Below are 18852 nucleotides of genomic sequence, written 5' to 3' on the forward strand. Positions count from 1 at the left end.
TAAATAATATAATCTACAAAAATATGTATAAAAAGTTGTAATATTTACATGGTTTAATGAACAAAAATTAAATAATTTCTAGAGTATGCTACCTTTTTGAACAGAATTCTAATCCAATAGTACACGGAAGAATAACATGTTCTTCTAAAATATAATTTTAGAAAATGTTACCTGTACTGTATAAATATCTATATAAATATCTATATAAATATCTAAAATACAATTATAGACACAAAAAATTTGGGCTACATATAATTAATGTAGTTGAAAATTGAAAGCATTTTGTTTTAAATACGTTTGATGACAAAAATAAAATACTTTAACCTGTTAGATATCTTTTTATTTGGAGGTTCTACTACTCCAGTTGAATAAAAAAGTCAGAAAACAGTGTTGATTATATGCAGATTGCTTTTATATGGCAGTGATCTTGTAATAGTGTTTTCGTTTTGCTTAGCATCGAATAAAAATAATGGATCAACTAGTACATTAATTTGATAAATTTATGAAAATTATTTAAGAAAACACCAGATACATACTATAAAATAATGGTTTTGATGTTTCTTACCATTATTAATTTCAATAAAATGACATCCCTATAAATAAAATTTTGATGATGATTAATCCTTAACTATAATCGATTGGTCGATATTATAATTACCCTAACTTTACTTAAATTTCTATTTTCTCTTTCACTTAATAGAACCATAATAGTAGAGAAGAGACAAGTACCTATTCTTATAAAATTCTTTTAACACATCTTGAAAATTTATAACATTGTTGTAACAATTTCGTTTGATGGATGTCACCTTTACGACGGGATTAAATAATGTGTTCGACTACATTTCGTTTGTAATACAACATTAATTCAAAATAAACCTCATGAAAATCTTCTAAAAAAAACTGAATGAAATTGCAACGAACATCCTGTTCGAACGTGAAAATAAAAAATTGTTCATCCGTTTTTAACCATTCTACCTAATTAGTATTTGCCAACGATATTAATTACGAAATTACACTAGTACTGGAAAGAAGATCAACCAATCAGTGGGAAAAGTGGTCGAAGATATTTGTTTGTTTGCGCTCAAAGGTGCAAAGATTGCTATGTGGAATATCAGCATATATTATGCAGAGTCCTTTATAGCAGTCAGTCAATGTCGACAAAAACAATTAGAGAAACACAAGTAATAAAAGTGCTCTCTTATGCTCTGAAATAATTAATGGGATATTGGAGGAAAACAAAGAACGATTACAGAAATGATTTCGCGTCCTGTTGTCATTGATGATGCCGTAACCATACGTGTTACTATTATTATTACTATTGCTATTGCGTGCAAATTATTAAAAAAATATCGAAAAGCTTTGAAAGCGACATTGTACCGAGAGAAAGGTGTAAAGACAACGAATTCTATGATACAACACTATATATAATACGTGTCAGAATAAGACTAATCGGTGTACGCATGTGTTCTCATATATGTGTGTGTAGGCGCGCGCATATACACACGCGCGCGCGCACGCACACATGTATATATGGAAATGAAACTATCGTAAATGTTAGACTATCACTACAATATTAACTGTATTCTGATTCTGTTGTGACTAAATGAACAGAAAAAAGAACAGAATCAAGTGTGTACTAAATGTCACCTATAAAGTATAATCCGTATTAAATCTCGCAACAAGCATACTTTTCTCTCGGTGATCAGACAACTGTCAAAATGTGAAAAACCTTTTTTTACCTGAATCAACCTTGCTGTCGGGGAAGACCGCAAAACTGATTTGAACCTGAAAAAGCGTTAAAGTAGAATCTCTTCGCATTTGATTAATAAATTGTTTGCGCTCAAAAGTACTTTTTGGGGTATTGAAACCGAAGGAACAATGTCAATTCATAATATCTTGTTGTGGCGCATTCGTGGGGAAAATCTGGCATCGTACAAAACTTGGTAGGATTGACATTATGTGAAGAAATTAATCTATATAAAGTTTGGCAACGAATCCGCAGAGAAGAGAAAAATGAAGGGGTAACAAATGCGAGTATGTAGTTTCAACTATTCATTCCAAGTACTCAAAAGTATATACCTAATACAGGTGTTTATAGGTATGCTGCTAAAAAAACAAATATCTTCTAATAACGAACAAGGCATACGGGATACAAGCTGCATGTGCATTGATGAAATGTCGCAAATATAATAGGATATACTGCTTTATAGTACATGTTTGTTCCACTTTACCATATATACAGGGTAGGGCAGTAACTATTAGCATCTCAAATAACTTCGAAAATATAAGTTTCATAGAAATTATTTTGATACAACATTGCACAGTACAAAGGGACCCATCCGTCGGCGGAAAAATTTTTTTGTAAGCGGAGGTATGTCGGACATTTGAAAGTCACCTTCATTTTTTTAAATGGATCGATATGTTTTTTCTTCCGTAATACGATAGACCATCTTAAAACCAGTTCAACGACCTGTAACATGAAGCCACTGAAGGTCATAGAAAGTAGAAAAAGGCGATAATACTTACGGTTTGGTATGACCATCTCTGTCAAAACTTATTGACGCACAGGCTGTAATAATTCGCTGTTGCATGTCATAAGGTATAGTTGGTACTTTTTTGTACAGTTTCTCTTTCAGTGTTCCCCACAGAAAGAAATCTAGAGGTGTTATGTCTGATGAACGAGCTGGCTACGATATTGGACTGCCGCATCCAATCCAATAATTTCGAAATTTTTTATCCATTTCCCTTCGTGCAATGAATGAATAATATGCATTGTCGTATAAGTAAAGGTAATGCTACCAGCAAAAGACCCAATGTAAAATTGGCACTGATGTCATGAACGCGTCATAAATTCAGTTTTCAAAAACCCTATGTTTATTGCTGCTCGGCGTCGGTCGGAACAGACTGACCGATTTATCGATATTAATCTTATCATGTTTAACTTATCCTGCAAACTATTAAAATGCCGCAGTGTTTATTTACAGTGAAGTAAACGCTAAACATTACGTATTTCTCTACTGTTTACAATACGTATGTTTCATTTACTACCAAACCGTAAGTATTATCGCCTTTCTTTACTTTCTATGACCTTCAATAGCTTTATGTTACAGGTCATTAAACTCATTTTAAGATGGTCTATCGTATTACGGAAGAAAAAACATACCGATCCATTTAAAAAAATGAAGGTGACCTTCACATGCCCGACATACCTCCACTTACAAAAAACTATTTCCGCCAACGGATGAGTCCCTTTGTATTGTGCAATTTTGCATCAGCAAAAATTTCTATGAAACTTATAGTTTCGAAGATAATTGAGATGCTAATAGTTACTGCCCAACCCTGTATATATATTCGAAGGATAGTTTTCCATTAATCTGTAGTTGACTCTTATACATGTCGTGTGTTATATGTATATACAATGTATCAAGATTAGTCTTGAAATGAGCATAAAACTACATATACGTGCACGTAAAGTATTTGAACTTTATACTGCTTATAGTGCAATTATCCTTCGAATATAATAGCCACAGATTTCAGAAACTTTACATTTTTTTCATAAGTACTAATTTGCTTATTTTTTTCTACTAAACCTAAAACTTCTTTTCAAATAGAAAACGTAGGCACCCTCTGAGTACAACCTGTAAGGTCTATTTAAATTGGTTATGTGAAAACAACAAGTCTGCACTTTTCTAAAACATTGAGAATTGTTCATCTCCTATAAATATTCCTTATAATCTAGATAGAGATTGCAAAATGTATAAAGATACTAATGAAACTGATTGACTGACTCTTATATTAGACTCTACACTTTCCAACCAATCAGAAAAACTCATAAATTTATTCCACATAACTTTTTATGCTTACGTCGCAATGCCTCAGATCGTTTTTAAACATCTTTTCAATGCCATTTCTTCTATCCCTTTTTATGTAACATTTATATTATTATGCTGAATGGAATTAGAATAACAATGTAATATGACGCAGGCAACAAGATGAAGGATATGCTAAAAGAAGTTGCACGTCACAAATATGCAATGCATTATTTCGTAGATCCTATTGGAAATGTATATTCGAAACATTTTAACAGCATGGAAATATCTTCATCTATCAATGTCTAATACTTTTTAAATATCTGTTCTTCCTTTTTCTTCATTTATTAAGCAATTTCATTGATACTACTTACTCGACTGTACGAGTTATTCGTCAATATCTTCTTATCTATTGTTTTGCTTAAAATCATTTAATGAAGAAAATTTGATCGAAACCAAACTGAAATCATTAAAGCATCTTACATGTTGTTAGTGTTATATTTGAAATGAAAAATATTGTATATAGACGTTTAGTGAACTAATAATTGAGTATAGCGGAAATTGAAAAGGAACAAATCGAATAATGGTAAATAATGAACAGAATCAAAACTTGAAATGAACGAAAAGAAAATTCGTTTAACCAAATTGGTATCTGTATGATTGAAATGTCAAATCGAAAAATAGATGGTACATGCTCCGCGAGAAAAGGAAAGGGTTCTACTTTCTCCATGTGCAGCGTTAACAAATAGAAACTATAGGTAACGATGAATCCTATATGGTTAAGTTTTTATCGGTCACGCATGCATTAAGTGCATACAAAAAATTAGTCTAGTACAGAACGAAGCTAGGGTCTAATACCGCAATTAGCTTTAATTCTTGCAAGCTCTCTTACATTGTGTCTATTCTTAGATTTATGTGAGTTAATGATCGTCGATAATTGGTTGGTACGAATGAATTTCGTTTGAATTTCTTTGAACGCGTATACAACTTTCGTTTGTCACGTTCAGATTTTGTTCCATTGAGTTAGAAGCTGTGCATCGTACACAGTAGGTTGTGAATCGAACGTGGAACGATTACACACGCGATTATGCAAGACGTATGCGACAAATTTCACGAGAGACAGTGAATCTGCATATGAATAAGAAAACGAAAAAGTTTATATGTTAGTAGATAAGCGGACATGACGAATTGTTACATAGGTTATGTATCCTAATGAGCAAGATAGACTTGTTTCACATAAACCTTTGAGTTGAACGATATGTCCTAGCGAAAGCTTAATTTTTTGTGATTGTAAAGAAAAAAAAGAGATATATATATATATATATATATATATATATATATATATATATATATATATATATATATATTTTTTTTTTTTCGATTTTACCACTAGAAGTTATTTTTTATACATGAATCTACGAGCATCCTAGGCCTCCTTTTAAAACCAAAGAAAAAGATAGAAGCACAGTCGATACATAGCAGAGCTGTTTTCTATGTAATTAGTCTAATCTTTGGACAATTCAAGTACACGCTTTCAGTCAATGCCAAGAATTCAAGTACACGCTTTCAGTCAGTTCCCTTTGATTCCTTCTTTTTTTATCTTTTTTTCTTTCACCCAAGGTTTTAATCAGTGAACGCTATGACGTCGCGATTGAAAGAAAACGTTATTAGTAAACTAACACCCACTCAGACAGACACCCTCAGACTCGAAGGAGTATATATATACGCTCGCATTCTCATCGTTACGTTTAAAATCTCTAACACGAATCACATCTCTAAATGCACACGGACAAAACACAAATTCTCCTCTACTCTAATTTTAAACACTTACTGAATCTTCTTATTAAATTGCAGGTGAATGATTCGGGGGCCGTGTTCGTTTCCTCACACCTTAGGTCACAAATCGCCGCGTCGTTTTTAGTCAACTTTAAATTCGGCGCAGACAATAAACGACCCTCCCGTTTCAATTGTTTCATCTTCACGATTTTCCTCAATCTCGGTGGCTTAAGCTCGTTCTCGGTTAACGTTAGATTAACGGGCCGCACTGCGTCCAATTTCCCGATCACATTTTCGATTGCTGGCCATCGTGTAATAGATCTATCTCCTTCGATCGTTGGACTCTTCAATTCTTGATTGCTTCTCTTTCTATCGTCGCCCAGTGGACTTTCACGTCCTGGCATTGTATTTTCCAATGATAACGGAGGTTCGGACACGGTACTTTCGACCGGGGATAATGAACTCGCGGTTTCGTTGACGTTATAGTAAAAAACGGAAGATTTCTGATCAGTGCCTACCTGTTAACAATGGGGTACTTGTATATATTCTTAGTCCTGCAGACTTGATCATGCTTGAGATCATTCTTATTATTTATTAAGTTATAAGTATAATATTTCTATAAAGTGATAGCATATAAAATGCTCGTTTTCGGGGGTTTCACTAAACACAATGACGATTTTAAGCAAAAATCGCTAAATCGGAGAACAAAACTGTACACCTTGTTAAAAAATAAATTAGCAAATTGAACTCGAATGTCACTTTAAATTCATATGATCTAGAATAAGAGAAAATTTGGAAACGTACACGAAGGATACTATACGAAGGAATTGAAAACTGTTTTTACTGTTTTTAAATCAATTTCGCAACGAAAGACACTCTTTTATGGAATAAGTAAAAAATGTAAACTCTCGATGTATTTCTATCTGAAAAATAGACGCGAAGAGAAAACAATAATAAAAGCAGATGGAGAACGGCAAGAAATGAGTAGAAAGCACCAAAGTAAACGAAAAAAAGCCACTTGAAAGAATGCGAAACACATCAGTGTACACTTGAAAACTTTTTGTTTTGTTCGTGCTGATAAAATGAAATATAATCAAATTTCTACTATACATGTTTTACAGAAGATAGAAGTCAAAAGAAAGGATAGCAATTAATTGAAACACTTATATCATTGGATATAATTCATTTTCTAGGCAATAGTATTTATAAAATTTTATGAATTTTTATTGTCAATTATTTGCAAATCAAGTAAATCAAATAGAGTAAATCTTTCAAAAAATATGTGGTAACAAAGTATTCAAATGCAACTATGCAAATAAAAATGGGAAATTCGAAACTTTCTGACAAAAATAAAAAGAGAAAGAAGCAGGAAACTCGAAATTTTTACACAAATAAAGAGAATAATTTGAAATAGTAGAGTTTACCGTTTTAGCTTCGACGTCGCATAGCCTCTAAGGATAGGAAAACAAGAATAGATTCAAATTTATAACAAAAGCATACAAGTACCCCGTTTTGAGACGTGACCAATGTCGGCGTGAAAGTACTTTTTATTTTCAGATCAACCTTGCTGAGTTGCCTTTTCAAACTGAATCCTTTCCAGCCGTGATTCTTGGTACATTCCTCTTCGTTCACCGCGTATCCTGGTTTATTGATCTCATTCACAGATTCCTCCGCGTTTCCCTTCCCGTTACAGCTTCCGGTTTGATTTTCACCCCGTAGTGGACATTGTTGCGATTGTTGAGCATTGTCGGCTACCATCGCTAATAAGCCTTCAGATTTCACGGTAGAGTCCCCATGAGTCTGACGAATTTAACATGTTGGATTTTGCACAATGAATTAATGCGTATTAAATGAATGTTAAGATTTCTTTAATTCTAATTCTAAAAGCAGATCATTTTATATGTAGTTTATGTACTCTATGCTTAGTACATAGCGTTATTGTATACCTAAGTTAGTAACAGCAAATACACCCTATGGAATTCACAAGATATGAAATAACATATCCTTACAATAAGACATATAATAATTGCATCGTATACTACATTAAATGTAATATACTATCGCTAAATATATGTTTCGCCGTAGATTTACGTTTTCTACGTAAATTGGTGCGAAAATTTTAACCATCAAACGAAGAAATATCGCAAACACATGGTCACTTGTCACTTCCCAAATGAACGTAATTATCGAGATGTTCGAAATGAAGAGTGCAAAAGAGGGAAGACATACATACGTTTCAGAAGTACTCGTCCGACAAACACATTTCAATATCATTAATATAGTGAATACCTAAGATGCTCATAGAAACAATATCTTAATCAGCACCTATGTAGTGCTTTTTATACTCGTTGCGAATGTAAATGTGTATATATGTATACCGTATGCAACATTCATTCGATGCTTCCTCAGAAATTCAAGTATTCGCGCAGTATATCTTTGTTTTATCAATAAGTATGATTGAAAAAATTTTATTATTAATATAATGAAGGTGCCGAGGTGCTGTTTACATGATATTTAAATGGATTAAAATTCTTTTTGTTGTCCCTAAAAAGGCATAATATGAAATACGTTGATTGCACAGTCTGTGATTATGTATGTATAATGGCGTCACCTGAACCGGTCGTGGCATTGCATGGGACTTTTCGTGGTGACCGCCTTACTCGTCTTTTATCGCATTCAACACTTTTAACAAAATTATTGCGTTAAAATTATTAAAATTATTAAAATTATTACGTTTAAAATGATGGAGATTAATATCAAAAGATAGAAAGTTCAATCTTTGGAGAATTTATAAATTTATAAATTTAACTCGACTTCCGAAGAAACATTATCATATAGCTTATACTATAGAGGGTGTCTACAGATTTTCTGATACTAATGCACAATATTTAAAATATGCTTACCAAAAATATATATTTATTAGATGATTAAAGAATAGAAATTAATATTAATAAAATTTAATCTTCCTTCTTTAATTTTTCATGTACATATGTATCATGTCCAAATATAAGTCCAAATATAATAACAACAAATATGTTAGCTACACAGTTACGTAAAATTTATATTATATTATACCAAAAATACACGAGTTTAATAAATTTGCTTGCATCAGCAAAATTTACCAAATTTTGAACATGCGAGATTTCAAAAGATAGGATGTATTACTAAAGCTGTGACAGTACGTTATATTTCAATTACGTTAGTTCAAGTACGTTATATTTTTATAAAAGATGGTGACAAACAAAGACGTATTTTCCATTAAATAAAGTAGAGAAATTTTTAAATATTTATCTTTTAATTTCCAAGTCCAAGAAACGTGTGTATGTTTTCTACACACTACTTATTACTAATTTATTTAAATTTATCTATAATTCGAATTCTCCCCCTTTAAAAGTTTTTACTGAATATTAGTTTAGTGGAATAGCAAAAATAGTTAAATTTTTCAAGTTACTACACCACAACTATACTACGTTCCTTCTCATAATAAAATATATATCTAGCATATTTAAGATAAACGATGGCTGTAGCATTCATTTTTTCTAACAATTCTATAGAATGCCTAAGTTATTTACTTTATTCATTATGTATACGTTTATATGAAAATCACCTGCTACAACCATGATTACTCGATTAACATCATCGTTTACTGAGACGAAATACGTGCGTAGCTGAAACATTTCACAACTCCTCGTTACAAATAAGTATAACTTTCTTTCCTCATAACTTTTAATTATAAAATCAAATATTACTAATACAAATAACTTACTGGTTATTATATTGTTTTTAAATATCCACCTGTTTGTTCGAAATATTAAACATAATAAAACCAGGACAGAATACTTTCTTGGCGATTACTTTCGCACTGTTTGTCTAATTAAAAGGCAATATAGTGACTGAGCATGTAAATTGCTTTACTTCTATTTTTAAAACCTGCAATGAATTGAAAATACAAAGTACATTCGCGCGACGAATAACTACATTGGTTACGAGAAATTCTTTATCAAACAACTTAAATTTTTATACTAATTTTATAGTATTTAAGAAATAAGAATATACAAATTGTACAATCAGTTACCATTAAGATGCTGCTACAAGTACAGCTATGAAACTAGCAAGTTGCATCATATCGACAGATTACTTTATATTCCAATCTTAGAATAGTAATAAAGGAGATTCGAAACTGGCAAGAACTCAGAACACATTTAAATTTTTGTATTTTAAATATTAACATACTATTAACGTTGAAACGTGATTTCTCTATATTCGAGAGAAATGTTTGTCACTCTATTTAACAGGTACAGAATTAGCGCAAGGAAAATTTGAATAGAACACATGGCACAATTTGCATAATATGAATAACATTTAAAGGGTGTTTGCACGCAATTCACTTCAAATTAAAATGTAGTTTACCTCCTTATCAGCAATCGCTTCTTGTCAATAAATCTCGCAATGTAAAAAGGAAACACATACGTGAGCAAGCACGCTATAACATAAAAATTGTTAACTGTGCACTAATAGTATTTGCAAACGTGCGGACACAAGGGAAATGCTTGATATTCAAATTGCATAAGGTTCGATTCGAAAAAAACGAGTCAAAGGCTGATTTTGTTCGATTTAATTGTACATTACAAAGGAAAGATCCTCATTTGTTCGACATTCGTGTTAAGAAAATATGTATATAGATTGTCATCAATTCCTCCATGCATATTTTGTCTTTTTTGTTTTTTCCTTTTAATTCGTGAGAAAAACAAGGTGATGTAATATATAAACGCATGTTTCATTTAACTATTTTGCATATCTCGTATCATTGTAATTATAACTTGATTTCTATGTACATGCACAGACTCCATCAAACGTTTATGCGAAAATCAACGACGCGTAATTCTTACTAGGTCATTAAGCCGTATACAATCGTAGTGATAGTTATTGTCTAGTAGATAGTCTGAATTCATTTTTGATCGTATCATTTGTTTGTTTTCTCATTTTTTATTTTTTTTCTTCTTTTTTGCTCCTACGTATTTGAATACATCGATCGAACTTCTAAATACGACTGAAAGCTAATAATCTAAACTGAAACATTATCTATCATATACTACCTACATCTGTCGAGTTCATTTATTGTTCGAATAATAAAATAATGCCACATATCATCAAACGAAAAGAAAAGGACTAGCTGTTTCTTTAACGGAAAAAAGTAGTATTGCTCTTACTTGTTTCAACGTAGGTAGACACATAGTTAGCTAAACATTAAATGCATGATATGATATTATTCTTGATAAATATAACTTGCGTAAATCTATTATAACTAAACTTCAATTCTCGGCTTATGGAAAATGACAAGTTTGACCATCAGTTGCCGATAACATTCTCGTTTTTTACTTAAAATTGCATAACTCGTGTACACATGTACAATTTTGTCTACGAAATTTTTTATTTCTAACATTCCAAGTAGAAAATACATTTATATATTTTTTAAGATATTATACCGAGAGAGATTAGGGAGAGGGGAGGGGGGGGGGGGGGGAGAAAGAGAGAGAGAAAGAGAGAGAGAGAAAGAGAAAGCCGCGATCGTGACATGATTTTTTTTCTTTTTGGGGAACAACGACATTGCATTGCATATATTATGATTCGAACTTCTTTAAATTATTTGAAACTTACAAAGTTTCTAAACAAACTGCATGATAATTTTTAGATAAGTAAAACATGATTATAAAATGTTTGCATAACCACTTTGCATGACTTACAAGATAAGAAATTTAGAATTTTAATCTTTACTTGAAAACGCCTAAAGTTTAAACGTTTTCTTTATTAATGTATTCTTTCGTACTTAAATTGTCATGATCAATAGTACTTCGTAAACCATTCAGTGTCCATGCAAGAATGGAGCAGGGGGAAATTATTTTTTAATTTTCTGGCCACTGAAAATTTCATTGAAATATGTACGTGCGTACGAAACAACAATATTCAATAGGGAAACGTCTTTAAACGATATTTAACACGTCTTAAATTTCATTTGAAATTTCTTAATAAATTTTCTGCTTGGACTTTACGAAAATAACATGATAATCATATACTTACTTAACTATTAGAATTTTCATCTAAACAATGGGTTAATCAAAGGCACCTTATGAATTAAAATAACGCATGACTATTGTGAATCGAAGAAAATAAAGTGAATGATAAAACTTAGCTTTAAATTGCTTAAATGTTTGATATACGATTGGTCAGCTATGTATAAATAATATATTTAATATGTTTTAGACATTGATATATAGAATACTTATTTCGATGTCGTCTACGTTATTTTTATTCGGTTTACTCTTGGGCGTTTGGTACATTTTTAGTTATTATTTCCATTTGGAACTATTTAGTTTCCTATTTCTTATAAAATATATAAGACAATTTATTTTAAGGTGTAAGTCAACGGGATAGTTTCTTTTAAATATCAAAATACGTTAGTCTCTCTTGTCCGATAAGTAAAATAGTTTCTGATTGTATGTATATATGTATGTATGTATCTATGTATGGATTCGTTTTCAAACAGCCAATTCAGAGAAAAGCGAAAGGATATGTTATGCTGTCGATGTAAACTTTTTCAGCATTTTTTCTTTTTTAAAACGTCATATATAAAACTCTCATTATGAATAAAAAAATTCTGCATCGTATTTATCTACGACTATTGAACGAAATCTATTTTTAATCGAAGCTGATGTGTCTCGAAATCATTGAGAACTGAAGTTTTTATTTAGTATTTACAAAAAGAACAAAATTTGTAATTACAAATTTAGTAACAAATCATGAACATTCAAATAATGTAGTCTCTTTTACAATCATGCAGTAATGAAGATCGTTAATTCCAATGTCTAAGAAAAGCGAAATGCATGTATATTTAAATATAAAATTTTCAAGATGTTTCGATCGGACAAGGTTCAGGAGCATGAGAAAGGTAACAATTGAAATATTTAAAACAGCTTTAAACCAAGAAAGAAATACATTTTACCTGATCTGTACTCGGACTCCTCGCTTTGTCTTCGTTTTCCCGTTTCAATTCATCCTGTCGTTTCGGACTGCGTAACACACGTTGACACGGGTCCGTGTTGCCACCGATGTCCGCGGTACTCAAAACGATCAAGGAAATCTTCTGCACAATGTCTATTATCACTATACCAGACTCGTTCCCATAAGCCATTCTGAAATTTCAGTTTCAATTTCTTAGAAGAGTTCTCGTAATTCCAGTCGAGAAAATTTTACGACTTTCTATTAATTTCATACTGAAACACTTTACACAAACTAAAATAATACATATATCATGAAATCTACGGGAACAAATAGGATATAATAAAATTTAATTATGTTTAAAAATATGTTGAAATCGTTAAAATATATACTTTTTCAATTTGCTGAGATGTTGATTAACTATCACAAGTTCAAAAGCTAACATTACCAGTTCAAAAATATTGCTTTATCGTCTCACTCTCTGGGGTCGTAAATCCCAGATTTAACGCGGATGCTCACGACGCTATCCGCCAACTTAATATTGGACAGCTTGTTCTAATTGCTTGGCACTTCCCGATTGTATGAAAGTGTTCAAGCCAGCGATTAATGGTAACATTCATTCGTTACTTTTCGCAAGACTACCTCGATTGTTGGTAGTCTTTTGACTATTTCGTTCGTTAGTTTTTTAGGAACTCGTCCGCTGTTCCTTTCACCGTGCAGGGTGTAGACACTGTTAGCATTTGCCGAAACGATGGAAATTATCAATCATTGTGCTTCTTCGAGTATCGTCCACAGGCGCGGGTCCTGAGGCACACGTTTATCTCAAGAGTGTGGGAAGATACCTGCACGGATGTGGAACCTTCCAAGTCCCACGGTGACGTTTTTGGAATTTTCCAAAGGTCAGGATTTCGGTCCGGTCCCATTATGTGCACGGCTCCAAATCTCGCTACGTGCACATATTGGACCGATCCTTAAGAAATACATCGTTTACAACATGCGATGACTATTGAGAACGTTGATATGAAATATCCTAAATATTCACCATTATGTCGAAGGTCGCGAGAATTTATGAAATTACTTAAACGTCTTAATCTCAAAAATGGCTTTTTCGTCACGAACGTGTAATAAACGAGGATGTCCTTCAAAGACATATTAACGAAGAATATTAAAATCTAAAAAAAGTAAAAGAAGGAATATCTCCCTGAGAGCTGTTGTAGAGGTTCGAAGTGTTTTTAAATACTTACAAACCATAGGAAGAGTTCAAGCTGAGTGCCGTTATGTTTTCAACTTGTTCTCCAATGGCGGCAACTGTCAAACAGACCAAGGTTGCTTGAAATCCTGCGGCCCTCTTCTGCAAACCAGTCTTAATTTTAAGCGATTGGTTCGATTCGTTAACTTTTGGTTCGCTAGTTCCCGAGGTATTACCAGCTGGAGAATCATCGGACGAACCTTCGATTTCCTTCCCCGGGTCAGCTGACAGTGATACCTCCAAGGCCTATAGTAAACACCATTGAATTCAAATATTGCTAATCTGAGAGTAAATTATTCTTCACAGTTACAATTTTAATTATTTTAACATTTACCCGACAAAGTCTACTAGATAATGAAAAAGGTATTTGAATCGAATAACAACTTTGATATTTGCTACAAATATAAAAAGAGAGACAGGTATAGATTTTAATATTGCCGTAAACTTTGACGATCGGTTTATTACTAAAATCGTTTAGTTAAGTATATATGCAAAAATAAGTTACTTACCACCACCTCCGACATACTCTCAACTTTTTTGAATTTAAATAAAATAACGTGTCTTCCACTTCCCGCGATCGCTAATTTCCGACTTTCCGGGCAAAGGAAAATGAGTTGTACCGCTAACGGATCTTCTTCCGAGTCTATACTACGCGTTCTACCTTTCTCGAAGAGTTTCGCTGTTTTCAATTTATAAAGAACTTGTAACGTGCCCGCCGATGCATCCCAAAATTTTATACTGCCATCGGCATGTCTAGAAATATGTATAAAAACATCTAGGCGGTAGCAAAAATTATTATTCTGAAGAGATAACGCAGAATATTGAATAGGAACATTTTATATTCGATTTCTCGATGCGAATGATACTCACCCAGTCAAAATAATTTCACTGTAACTGCAAGAGCTTGAGCTCCATTCTCCACCGGATATTGGCCAATCCTTTTCACTGAAGCCTGTCTTTTTCTGAGACTTCGAACCAACTGAATAAAAAGCTGGCACTAAATCTGAGGGGCAGTCTGCAAAATACGCACAACACGTCACTGGTGACTCGTGTATATCCATTGGATACGGATTTTCGAAACACGGAAACCCAGGAGTTAATAAATCTATCACAACCAAATCGTTTTGTAGCAGAACCACAACAGCATATGGATCCTGATAATCTGCGGGAACAAAAAAATAAGATTAACTGTTGTAATTCCTTCAATTGCATTAGCGAATAGGAACTACATAAATGTATATAGACGATACAACAAAGTCTGTATATTATTAATACTGCAATAAAAGAGAAGGAGCAAGAAAAAAAGAAAGGAAAAAAGAGATATTTTTGTTGAGAAACGTATTTTAGACATTTTGTATCGTTAGATTAGAAAAAAATTTATAATTCTGCTTATGTACCACTGGTCCATGGATTTTCGCATAACGTTATAAAGTCGATCACATTGTGTTCCATTTCTAGTACAGTGGTGGTTTTCCCATGTATCACTGTTATGCTTGGAGTTCGTCCAGTTGTGTCACATGCTAAACCACCAGAGAATACTACGTATGCTTCCCTAAATTAATCAAAACAATATGATGTTATTATTCATATGTCGCTTGCTTAATCTGAATTAATGTTCTAATATCGTATAAAATCTAAATTGGAGAAAATCAACATCGCGTAATTTATGAACCTTCTTGCAGAAATAATAAAATAATTTGTTAAATTTCGTAGAAAACTTGTAGAATTGTTTAAATTTAAATAAGCAAGCTTGAAATTGTTAACATGACACTTTTAAAATAAAGTAGGAGATACGAATTATCGAACAATTATATTACATCTTACCCTGATCTTGAAAGTTTCCACTCAACTTTCTGTATTGGTTTACAGGGCTCTGGTTCGCCTTCTTTTGTTGTTTTCGCTGTAAGGAATATAAGTTCAAATGGAATGATTAAAATTATTCCTTGCGGTTTTACATTCACAATAAGGAAAGGAGATTCTAGCAAAAACAACTACTTAAATTTATTTTGAACACGATGGTGGTGGTTATTAACATACAATTTAAATGAATAATGAAGCGGGTAAATAGATAATTATGAAGTGCTGCTTACTGCTAAAACTTAATTATAATAAAACGGATGTTAAATTTTTGTTGCGAAAAAAAGAATTAAAAACTACTAACTTCATGTAAACTTTCATATTTAAACTGATTAGTTTATTTTACTTTCAATGATAAGATAGTAACAGCAGCTACACTTTTTAATTAACTATTGTATTGTCATTAAACATCTATATAACGTTATTTTGCATATGCAATGAAAAATAAATACTCACCGTGTGGATACGTTATATTCGTCGGTTTTATTTGACGGACCGACCATGTCGACAGAGAGCCATCCGTATGACTGCACATAAATTGTTTACCTTCGTGATGCCACGATATGGATCTCAAATGTACGTCACTTTGGCATCTGTACTCCGCATTTTTTGTCTTTAAATCCCAAAAAACCATTTGACCCGATTCGTATCCTATCAGCATCTGCAAGTAAATTTTAAAAGTATGGTAAACAAACGCACGATGTATAAACAAACAACGATGTATTGTACATTATAAATAACTATTCTAAGAGATAAATGTTACATATATGAATTTCCGTGATAAAACATAACTTCATAATACACTGATGTAGTTTTAAAATACAAATTACGTTACACACAACAAGAACAAATATAAGAATGTAATGCAAAATGGGTCAGACAATTTGACGTTTATTTTATTCCAGATGTTTCAAGCGACGATGTTTTTGAATTGTGTGTTAAGATTGCATGTAATTAGAAATCGTAACATGCGTTGTCCATGGATGTCCGTCCGGTTCAAGGCCATGTAATGATTTACAAAATGGAACTAAATAAATAAAAATATGCAACAAATATACATTTACGTGGAAAATTTTTAAAATTTACAAAAGTAATTTCGCATGATTCTTTTTTAATTTTCAACTCGTTTTAAACTAGCCGTCTCCACGTACGCTGTCATATAAGTGAGGCTTTCCATACATTAATGTTTGTAAATGTTCGAATTTTCTTTATGGATTTTGCGTAGAGTCTAATTAATGACAATACACTGTTGAATAACTAAATAAAAGGATTATAACTATCTGCGAATTTTATAAAAACAGCCATTTTATAGAGGAACCAATACTTAATAGATATGCCAATATTGCTACTTTTTCCAGTATTGAACACTAAATACGTTTAATAACTTTAATGTAAACATACATAATTGCATGCGCGATTTTGATGTATGTGTGTGTGTGTGTGTGTGAATATATAGAGTGTCACTGATATTGAATAGCAAAAGGTGGATGACTTTACATGAATAAATAAATAAGAGAAAGAAAAAAAGTAATAATAATTTTTATATCTCAGAAAAATGTTTTCATATCTCTATTTCATGTGTTGTTTTGGAGTCGATCTTTTACTCGAAACAAATCGATTTCAAAAATTCATGATTGGGACAGTTCTTAATTACTTGGGTGATCGACAATTTATTTTTGGATTTTGTTCCCGCTATCTTCAACAGATATTGTTCTGCTGCCCAAAAATGATATCTGAAATTCATAAATTCAGAATCACTTGCAACGATTATCAAATATCTACATCAAAAACGTTTATGCAAAATATGACACACATGATGCTGTTGTTAAAATTCATACACTTCATCTAACAATAAACTTTCCATTTATTAACATGGAATATCAATTGTTCCTCTATTTTATTTGGTTCAATTGATCGATACGCGGAAAGTCTTTAAAAGTCCCTTTAACTTGCTTAGCACTTGCAATGTATAAACTCTCCTTAATATTCTCCAATTAATTTCTTTCAGCTTCGGCTAAGGTATATATAGTTGCACAATAAATAAATAAATAAATAAATGTGTATATAAACATATATAATGTCTTTGAATAAAAATGTAGGTGTAAATACGTATACCTGTGTGAATCTTTAATATTTAATGTCCCTCCTTTAATGTCTCTTAAGTTGAAAAGCTCAATACAAAATTATAGTAACGATAAGGGAAATCTGTTTTACATAATAGGATGTGTTGAAAATTTGTTACCAAAGTCATTTAAAGAGACAAAAATATTGATAACAGCAGCTTTAATGAAACGTTATTACGTATTGGTATAATATGGATAGTATACATTTCCCAATATACGAACACAGAGTATAAACGATATGCAGAAATCGCAAACTACATAAATGTTTCACGAATGGGTTGACACCTATTTATTGTCATCTGAACATTAGCATACGTTTAACAAACATCTAGTACGTGTACATTAAGGAGGTTCTCTTCTTACAATTACAAATGATCGCTAATTTTTATGAAAATTTCTTCAGTTACAGAAATCTCTTATGTAATGATTACAAGTCATAAAAAGGCTGATGCTTAAAATAATTATATAAATTATATTAGATGACATCAATTTTACTCGTCGCTAGATATGAAAAAAAAATGCAGCCGAGTGAATCACTATTAGAACCTCACACATTACACTTTGCGTATAAAACTCCAAGAATTGTTAGGTTTTACGGTTACGACATTACACAAATACTCGACCCAACACGAAGGCTGTAAAGAATAACTTGTATAGAGTGGCTCTATACCAAGGAACTAGTTGACAAAATCTGGCAGCAGAAGATATAAACCGCCTTAATCTAAGTGCATAATAGACTAAATAGACATAATAGATTGAGATTTGTTTCGCATCGCGTTGTAACTACTAAGTAAAAAAGGAGCGCAAAAGTGAAACGCACGTTATGCGTTTTTTTATTTGTTTATAATAGCTATAATATTCTTAAAGACATAATTCTGATCGTTTCCTATTTATTCGACGTTTTCAGTTTCCAAGCTTTTAATACGTACACATATCGTATGCTGATCGAGCACCAACAAAATTACATTTATTATGAACTTGTATAAAATTTATAAAAAGATGAGTGATTATGATAGCAAAAAAAAGTGTTATTAAGCTCTTG

The 18852-nt window shown here is 32.0% G+C and overlaps 1 protein-coding gene across 7 annotated transcripts in view; it reads right to left on the minus strand.

Moving 5' to 3' along the window:
• Positions 1-18852, minus strand: part of Tomosyn (syntaxin-binding protein tomosyn) — a 51923-nt gene that overhangs the window by 12427 nt on the left and 20644 nt on the right. For 2 of the 7 annotated variants that reach the window (XM_076898675.1, XM_076898672.1), the window contains exons 6-14: positions 16144-16348; positions 15655-15730; positions 15228-15382; positions 14701-14992; positions 14340-14583; positions 13826-14076; positions 12586-12775; positions 7092-7385; positions 5640-6103 (exon numbers count right to left, since the gene is read on the minus strand). In XM_076898675.1, the coding sequence (XP_076754790.1) occupies positions 5640-6103; positions 7092-7385; positions 12586-12775; positions 13826-14076; positions 14340-14583; positions 14701-14992; positions 15228-15382; positions 15655-15730; positions 16144-16348 (2171 nt within the window). Of the gene's footprint in view, positions 1-1739; positions 1786-5639; positions 6104-7091; positions 7386-10795; positions 10826-12585; positions 12776-13825; positions 14077-14339; positions 14584-14700; positions 14993-15227; positions 15383-15654; positions 15731-16143; positions 16349-18852 lie in introns of all 7 variants that reach the window. The other 5 variants (XM_076898674.1, XM_076898673.1, XM_076898677.1 and 2 more) reach the window with 5 other exon arrangements.

The sequence above is a fragment of the Xylocopa sonorina genome, chromosome 7 (assembly GCF_050948175.1).
Source record: "Xylocopa sonorina isolate GNS202 chromosome 7, iyXylSono1_principal, whole genome shotgun sequence".
Taxonomy (NCBI): Eukaryota; Metazoa; Arthropoda; class Insecta; order Hymenoptera; family Apidae; genus Xylocopa; species Xylocopa sonorina.